At 37.2% G+C, this 9,653-nt stretch overlaps 1 protein-coding gene across 1 annotated transcript; it reads left to right on the forward strand.

Annotated features, from left to right (window-relative positions):
* Positions 1–881: 881 nt before the first annotated feature.
* LOC103583616 (KAT8 regulatory NSL complex subunit 2-like) lies at positions 882–6,725 on the forward strand. The gene is made up of 5 exons (XM_008564882.1): positions 882–1,039; positions 1,371–1,537; positions 2,313–2,409; positions 4,686–4,780; positions 6,646–6,725. The coding sequence occupies exons 1-4, from the start codon at positions 916–918 to the stop codon at positions 4,754–4,756; spliced, it is 459 nt and encodes a 152-aa protein (XP_008563104.1). The 5' UTR covers positions 882–915; the 3' UTR covers positions 4,757–4,780; positions 6,646–6,725.
* Positions 6,726–9,653: the final 2,928 nt, after the last annotated feature.

Here is a 9,653-nt window from a genome sequence, read left to right on the forward strand (position 1 = left end):
AGAAAAGCACCCAAAAGAAAAACTAAAAATCACCTGTGATGTCTCCACTTAGGGAATATAAATCACCTGTGATGTCTCCACTTAGGGAATATAACTGCTAGCATTTCAGTGAAAAGCCTTCATCTTTTCCCCCCTTTCTATATTATACAGCTTTTGAAAAAGGATTATTCCTTCAAATGTCCTCATATTTAAGAAAAGGGGGAAAAGTCCTTATGTTGTTCCTTCCAGAAAGAACCAAGTAATCCCTATTATGTAAACTCTTTCAAAGAAACAGTCTATTCAAAACTGTTGCTAAGTCATTTGTTGCTATAGCAATGCTTGGCGCTGGAGCTCAATAAACTACCATCCTGACTNAAAAAAAAAAAAAAAAAAAAAAAAAAAAAAAAAAAAAAAAAAAAAGTTAGAAGTTGTAATACTTTGATGTTGGTATCTTTTGTGCTTTAATTAAGATATATTAAGACTCATGTTACTAAATTGAATACCAGCTGTACTGATTGGTAAGTGATTTTTCCATATTAAATCATTAAATGAAATAAGATTGTAGATAAATAAAAATTTAGAATGTTTGATACCACTCCTTTTTAAATATAATGCAGATAACTGGGAAAAATAATGAAACATCTCCCCTCCCCCATTTTGTGAGATCACACATTAGTACATGTTCTTGTGCATTTTCTTTTTTGTTGCTTTTTAATAACAACTTGAATGGTAAAATGCTCTGTGAACATATTCCTGTTTAATAAGGTGATTGTCTCAGCACTGACTGCTTTTTAAATAACAAACTAATTCTAACTTCTCTACCCTTTTCTTCTTTAAAGCTTGGGTTTTATTATCATGTTTTCTTATGCTTTGGTGAATTCTCTTTTTTATTCCAGACATGCTGGTGTGTATACAGCAGAAGAAGTGGCCCTGATTATGCGTGAGAAGCTGATTCGTTTGCAGTCTTTGTACATTGATCAGTTTAAACGACTTCAACATCTGCTTAAGGAGAAGAAGCGCCGGTATTTACATAATCGCAAAGCGGAACATGAAGCTTTAGGCAAGTTTTATGACTGTTCCAGCAAGCTATCACGGATTCAGCATGTGAATTTGGTAGTAATTAGATTTACTTGTCTGTGTCTGGAGTGGGAGACAGTTGCTTTTTAAAAAATTTTCTTTCTTTCTGGCACGTGGCCACTACCAGGATGTGAACCCTTTGAACTTGGTGTTATTAACACTTTGCTCTAACTGACTAAGCTAACCTGCCAGCCCTTCTTTTGAAACTGCCTATCTCACAGCAAAAGATTTCCTTGTTTACTTCTTGTTAATTTGGAGAAGTGTCCTTAATGGGTTCTTTGGCAAATAATATCTTGATTCTTGTAACTCTCCAGGTAGTAGTCTCCTGACTGGCCCAGAGGGACTTTTGGCCAAAGAACGAGAGAACTTAAAGCGATTAAAATGTCTCCGTCGATATCGCCAGCGCTATGGAGTGGAAGCCTTATTACACAGGCAGCTGAAGGAACGCAGAATGCTGGCCACAGATGGTGCCGCCCAACAGGTAATTTGTGTATATACCTCAAGTGTATGTGCATTCACTTTATTTTCAAAGTTGGGATAATTGTCAAAACACTGTATCCAGTCCTGGCTCTGAAATATAATTTAATGGACTTCTGTTGTAGTGAAAGTACTTACCTGGAATTCAGGAGACATGGGTTCTAGTCTCAGTCCTCTACTGAACAGCTCTGTGCCTGAACAAACAGCTTAACTTCTCTGGGCCTCAGTATTCTCATATGCAAATTGAGGGGTTGGGATAGATTTCTAAGTTCTTCGGTTCAGATGTTCAGTTCAGAAATAGGCATAGGTTAAGTCTAAGTTGCTTGGGAATCTTGTTTTAAAAGATGGGAAGATAGGTAGAATAGGAGCAATTCAATGTCAGGAAATAGGGTTGATAGGAAGAAGAGTTAATTGATCATTCTTAAATTTGTTTCTCAAACCCACCCTTGATCTGTGCTTCAGTAAGAGTAATTTCATTTTTATCTATTTTATTTGTTGAGGCTTAAGTTTACAATTAAACCATGAGGTTATATCATACTTTTATAGTGTGGAGAGAGGTGTGTTTGGGATTAGGGTTGGCTCATTTTTAATACATGAGGTTTTACATGCTTTTTCTTTTCCATAATATTGGTGAATCAGTTTGATAAATGTTTAATTTTCTAGCCTTTAAGGATATGCTTTAAAAAAAAAAAAAAATATATATATATATATAATTAAGTATTCTCATCATAATTGGTTGTATGTGGGTCTGTCTGTTTTATCGGTTTTCTTCATTTTAGGCCCATACCACTCGTTCCAGTCAGAGGTGCTTGGCCTTTGTGGATGATGTTCGTTGTTCCAATCAGTCTCTTCCAATGACCAGACACTGCCTTACCCGTATCTTTTTATTCTGCGTGTTTGGGCTCTGATTTGTTAACTAGATGAGTGCCAGTGGGAATCTCTGGGCTAGTTGAAGTTTTTTGTTTTCCTTTGGCCCTGAATCAAGACCAGCAGTTTGCTGAAGCTGTTGGTTTCAAGCAGGAGCCTAAAGAAATGTCTTTCTATGGTCTGTTGGCCATTTCAGAACTTTGGAAATGTAATGGTCAATTCATTAGAAAGAAACATCTGAGTCATTGGTTTTAGATGTGGGCTAATATTTATATGTAATCTTAGTATTGGGAATCTAAAATATCTATAAAATGTTTATATTTATCTCTAGAGCACTGATTAACTTGTTTGTTAGAATTATAATGCCTTTAAGTCTAATTATTACCAAAATTATTGTAGGTTTTCTACACAAAACAGAAGAATGATTCTGTACTGTGAACTTCCTCTTTGTATTAACATTTTGCATGTCAGGGGCCTAGCTTGTATATTTTAAACTTCATTCAAATCAGAGACTGTTTCCAAAAATGGGGTACTTTTTTCCCCTCCTTTTAATTAATTTGCCTTTGAACCATCTTTTTTTTTTTTAAAAGATGACCGGTAAGGGGATCTTAACCCTTGACTTGGTGTTGACTTGGCAGCAGTCACTGTTAATAGCACCACGCTCACCCAGTGAGCAAACTGGACATCCCTATATGGGATCCGAACCCGTGGCCTTGGTGTTATCAGCACCACACTCTCCCGAGTGAGCCACAGGCCGGCCCTGAACCATCTTTTACCATTAGGCTTGAACTTTTAGTTTTTATTGGACTGTGAAAGTGCCCTCTTTATTGTGGACGTTGAGAAAATTACTTTTCACAGTAAAAGCACTTGTTAATTAAATATGATGGTCTTTTTATGAAAGACATACATTTTGCTGTATTTCATTTGCCTGGCAAGAGATACCAGATATTTGGAAATTAAAATGTATTTTCTTTAATAGGAAGAGGAGGAGGAGAAGAACCTTCTTAGTCTTTTGACAGAAAAGCTGATTTTTTTCTGTTCTGTTTAAATTTTTTACCAATTTATTAATTATTACACATCTGATGAAGGATTACTGTCCTTAATATATAAAATGCTTGTTCAGAGTAATTAAAAACTCACGATATAAATGCTTAAAACATAATTGGGCAAAGGCTATCTGGACAGATTTAAAAGAAGATAGAAGTGGCTGATAGTTGAAAAGTGTTTATCTTCATTATAAATAAATAGGAAATAAAACAAGGAAATTTAAAATCTATAAGTTTGCTATTTGTACGTATACTTCTATTTTAAAGTAAATTTTAAAATTATGCTATTTGTTGTTTTAATGACTGCGAATGAATTTCATAAGTAGGTGAGGGTATGGTAAACAGTCACTTCTTTTTTTTTTTTTTTTTTTTTTTTTTCCGTGTCCGGCAACGGTTTGCAACCCTCAGTGTCGCCCCCGTACCGGACCGGGACCGGCAACGGGATCGCAACCCTCGGTGTTGCCCCCGCGCCTCGCTCAGCCAGTGAGCGGGAACCGGTCTGTATGTGGGATCCGAACCCTCGACGGGAGTGCTGCCGCGCTTCCCAAGCGGCGCACTAGCGCAATGCGCCACCGGGCCGGCCCGGTAAACAGTCACTTCTAAACATTGCCAGTGGGAGTATAAATTGTTAAAACTTTTTGGAAAGCAATTTGAAAATACTCATGTTCTTTGATATGGTAGTTTTCACCTCTGGGAATTTATTTTAAGGAGATAATCAAATGCAGATCAATATTCTTCCAACCGGAGACATCCTTACATTTTTTAGAAATGGGGAATAGGGAAGTAAATTATGGCATGATGTAATATGGAATATTTTCAGGAATTAAACACATTTAACTAAATTTATGAAATATAGGAAGATGATAGTGACAAATAGGATATGGAATCCTGTAGAGTATGTTTTAACTGCATGGAACTAAATACTGGGAGGAAGTGTAACAGAAATGTGATTTTTTTTTTTTCACTGTTTCTTCATACTTTTTTTTTTTTTAAGGTGAACTGGAATTACTTTTATGAGGGAAAAAAACCAGTTTACAGATATTAAGGACTGTTTTAGACATTTTTTATAATACTGTACTCAAATAGTTTATTAGAATATAAATACAGGTATTTTAAAAAGCAAAATTGAAAACGAAGTGTATTTGAAAAGAGAGGAAGTATTTTTTTTTCCTTTTCTGCTCTTTTCCTTTCCACTCCATAGTTGTTTGTCACTTACCCTTCCTTAAGTCTTTACCCCAGAGAAAGATGCGACTGCCATTGGTGACCTGTTAACTCTTTACTCTGGTCTAATGGAGACAGCACTGGACTGAAAGTGAAGGACCCAGACTGTAGTTGTAGGTCAACCATTCCCCCCCTTTTTTTTGTCTTTGTTGTCCCCATTGAAAGAAAAGGGGGTGGAGGAGGATGGCGGAAGGGTTTTTCTGTGGTATTGTGGTATTAGATAAATAAGGAACTTTTGTGAAGGGCATTTGGATTCCATCAAAAAAGTTGATTGAAATATTTAATTTAATGGATTAACATTTTAAATGATAAATAAGATTGGGCTTCTGAAGTACATTAGATATTGCTTACATTTTCTTAAGCACATAGAGAGGGCAAATCTGATTGTTCCCATTAGAGTCATATGTTTATTCATTTGATTATTCAGTAAATATTTGTTTATATTGTACTATCTACTATTCCTTTAGAGTAGTGGTTCCCAACTGGGGGCCATTTTGTCCTCCACTTGGCAGTGTGTGGAGATATTTTTGGTTGTCATATACAGGGATAGGTTGGAGGTGCTACTGACAGCTAGTGGGAAGAGGCCAGTCATGCTCCTAACCATCCTACATCCAACAGAGAGTTACCTGGCCCACGATGTCCATAGTGCCACAGTTGTGACACTCTGCTTTAGAGTTTAGCTATTTCCAAGTATGGTTTGAAAGATACAGCTTTATTCAAGAAGGTTTATTTGCTTTAAAAAATTATAATGTTCATTAGATTTTTTTAATTTTTAAAAATTATCTTAAAATTTTTGGGATAAGAATTACCCACAGTTCCACAATCTTGGTATAATCAGTTTATAAGAAATTGTATTTTCTGGTTAAAAATAAGTCCAAGTTTAGGCCAGCCCGTGGCTCACTCGGTAGAGTGCGGTGCTGATAACACCAAGGCCACGGGTTCGGATCCCATATAGGGATGGCCGGTTTGCTCACTGGCTGAGCGTGGTGCTGACAACACCAAGCCAAGGGTTGAGATCCCCTACCGGTCATCTTTTAAAAAAAAAAATAAAATAAAAATAAGTCCAAGTTTAAAATAACATTTACTCTGGGGAAAATAAAGATGTAATTAAGATTTTAAGAAATGGTAACACTTGCATAAAATGTATTTTGTAGAGTAACTTGACCTTGAATTTTATTTTATCTAATCATTTCAATTTTGGTTCATCCTACAGACCTGCTTTGCCAGCTTGGAAATATACCCCTTTTCTGTTTAGTAGAAGTTGTTATAAAGTGCTCCTGGAGTGCTTCTTTTCTATGGGCCTTCATAAGCAAAATTATCTTCTTCCTTTTCTTTAGGATCATAACAGGACTCCCCTTTATTACCACCCCTGCAAAAAAAGAGAAAGGCATGGAAATTTATTTTTATTTTCTGTCAGGATATAATACCTAGTGACTATTACTAGAGCTTTTATTTCCCCAATCCTGTGCTGCTTTAAACACATTTATCATGTAATCATCTTTGGAAACAAGGTCCAAGAAGTTTTTGTAAACTGCCAGTCTTCTTAACAGAGCAGAAACCACATTGGTATCTCTTGACTATTGGGAGAGGTTGATAGTGGCTTCTGCAAACAATTTGCATTTGCCAAGACATGTTTCTTCTGAAGACATGTATGCTCCTAGGAGTGTTATTGCTACTTGCTTAGCACTGTCATATGGAAGAATAGGATTAGTGTCTCTAGTTTAAATGACCAGAATCCTGAAAAAGGAGGTTTAGGACTAATTTTAAATTATAGGTAGAGCTAGAAATAGATGCTAGAAAATGACACTTATCTTGAGAAATAATTTTAAAAATTGCTAACTGCATTTGGTTTTCTTTATTAAATGTAGCTGTAATTATCTTGTGTAGTTCAGACCTTGAATTTTACGTGGTAGGCAATTCTATTGTATTTTGTACCTCCGATAGAGCCTTTTTATTTCCCTTGACCATTTTTCTACAGATATTTGTCAGGATACGAATCAGGTTCTCTTCAAATGCTGCCAGGGGTCTGAAGAGGTACCCTGCAGCAAAGCAGTTCCTGTAAGCCTCTCTGAGGATCCCTGCTGCCCACTGCACTTCCGGTTGCCTCCTCAGATGTATAAGCCCGAGCAGGTACTGTCTGTGCCAGACGATCTGGAAGCCGGCCCCATGGATCTGTACTTGAGTGCTGCTGAGCTTCAGCCCACTGAGAGTTTACCTCTGGAGTTCAGTGATGTAAGTTAGAGAAGCTCTGCTCTGGTTGGCACTTGAGACAAGGTCTTATTTATTAATGGTGAGAATAGATTAGTCTTTTGTGGTCAGGAGAGTTGATGAAGTTTTTGAAGTGATGTATGGCTGTACTTATATGTTTAGTATATTCATTTAGAGACTTCTGCTGTACCTTATTTTTTTTCCAGGCTTTTTTTCATACATTTTTGAGAGAGAATTCACACAGCATAAATTCCACCCTTTGAAAGTATATGATTCAGTGATTTTTTTTTTTTTTTTTGACAGCTGCCTAGTATGGGGATCTGAACCCTTGACCTTGGTGTTATTAGCATCATGCTGTAACCAAGTGAGCTAACTGGCCAGGCCAGTAATTTTTAATGTATTCACAAAGTTATACAGTCATAACCACTATCTAATTTCAGAATGTTTTCATCATCCCGAAAAGAAACCCGATACCTGGCAGCAGTCACTGTTAATTCTCCAGTCCCCACAGCCCCTGGCAACCACTCATCTACTTTCTATCTGTAAATTTGCCTATTTAGGATATTTCATATAAATGTAATCATGTATGTGGTCTTTTGTGTCTGGCTTCTTTCACTTGACATAATGTTTTCAAGGTTCATCCATGTTATAGTGTGTATCAATACCTCATTCCTTTTTGTGGCTAAATTAATATTCCATTGTATGGGCATAACACGTTTTTTAATCTGTCAGTTGATGGACATTTGAGCTGTTTCTAATTTTTGACCTTCAAGGAATACTCTTATGAACATTCATGTACAGGTTTTGGGGTGGACATATTTTCAGTTCTACAGTTTTCTCTGCTTGTATACTTAGGAGTAGACTTATTTTTTTAAACCACTAATTTCATTTAGACAAAAAGCAAAATTCTTGTATTCTGTCACCTGTCCATATTGAACTTCTAAAACCACTTACAAATTTAAATTCACAGAAGTATTTCTTTTTCGGAGGGAGTGATAAGGGAAATTGTAAAGTAAGGGAAGTTGGAAAGGCAAGATGATGGTTGGATTTGGTGTAGCCTAGAGATTTGGTACCCATCTACAAGGTGAGTGATTCACTGGAATCTTTAATGAATTCTCATTTCTGTAGAAATTAACTCTTGACAGTGTAAACTTGTGTTTTGCCCTGTATAGTAAAGGTTTTCATTTTCAGATTGTATCCCCCAAGAAATGACTACACTTGGCTGTCACTTCTGTCTTCATTTTTGATGTGTTCTTACAGATTCTGTCGTGAACTTATTAGAACAACAGTGATCTCCCCAAGTATTTGCTCTTACAGCTTTCTAAGTATACATTCTACCTTTTTCAACTTGTTCTTCAATTGGTCCCAGCCTCATAAATTCATCTCTGATTTTATTTGTTTCTCTAATTAACACTAAGCTACTTTATTAAAAAAAAAGTTTTTTTTTTTAAAGATGACTAGTAAAGGGCCGGCCCGGTGGCGCACTGCTACAGTGCGCCGCTTGGGAGCATGGTGGTGCTCCCGTCGAGGGTTTGGATCCCACATACAGACCGGTTCCCGTTCACTGGCTGAGCGACGTGCGGGCGCAGCACCGAGGTTTGCGATCCCGTTGCCGGTCCCGGTCCGGTATGGGCGTGACACTGAGGGTTGCGATCCATTGCCGGACACGAAAAAAGACAAAAAGGAAAAAAAAAAAACCAAAAAAAGATGACTAGTAAGGGGATCTTAACCCTTGACTTGGTGTTGTCAGTAGCACGGTCTCCCAAGTGAGCGAACCAGCCATCCCTATATAGGGATCTGAACCTGTGGCCTTGGTGCTATCAGCACCACACTCCCAAGTGAGCCATAGGCCAGCCCTAGCACTAAGCTACTTTAGAGAGCATTTGGCATTTCATCTCTATCTCAGTACTTTTGCTTAATCTTTAGTCTTTTGAAAAAGGTCTTTCTTACTTTTTCTGAAGATAAATTTACTAAATCTTAGATCAAAGTTGTCTTATATGTAACCATGACATGTTTACAATGGCAGATGTAAATGGAAAGTTCAATATAGGTTGCAGGATTGTTTGCTTAAGTGTAGAAGCAAGGTTTGGGTGACCTCAAGGGTCTCTCTCACTAAGAAAGATATACCAGTACACAGTAAGTTCTGAAAAAGTGGTATTGAGAATTCAAAGAAAGTGAGCGGAGGTGCCGGGTACTGTTCAAGCTTTATTGAAGGAAAAGAATCTGCCGAGCTGTGCTCAAAGTGGCAGGCAGCCTGGGGCTGCCTTCAAAATGGAAGAAAGCATCAGGTGTGGAGGTGGTAGAGCTTATGTAGTGCCCCAAGGGCTGGCTGATACCATCAAGGAGGGTCATTATGCTAATGTGGAAACTATGCGACCAGGGTAGAGAACTGTGCTCTTCTAGAAGCAAAAGGAGGCTTCTCCTAAAGGGAAGCAGGGAGGGGTTTGGTGCTGGAGTGGAAGACAAGGCCGGCTGCTGTTTTGTGCTTATTGTGTGCACAATGGCGCCGGTCACGTCCAAAATCCATCAAGAATAAACTGATTCCAATTATTTTTCCATAATTTCTCCCTTTTTAAAAACTGATTATATACAGTCTACAGGCTTATCAAACTTTTGATTTTTATGACTTCATTTATAAAAAAATATATAATTTTTATTATAATCTAAATTATAATTGCTTTTTAAAAAGTTTCTGTTATAGATTGAGGTCATGTTGAAGAGAGTAAATGAATAGATAACCCTAGACTGATGAGGACAGATTTTTTCCACTTCATTTTT

The sequence above is a fragment of the Galeopterus variegatus genome, unplaced genomic scaffold, assembly GCF_000696425.1.
Source record: "Galeopterus variegatus unplaced genomic scaffold, G_variegatus-3.0.2 Scaffold24840, whole genome shotgun sequence".
In the NCBI taxonomy this organism is placed as follows: Eukaryota; Metazoa; Chordata; class Mammalia; order Dermoptera; family Cynocephalidae; genus Galeopterus; species Galeopterus variegatus.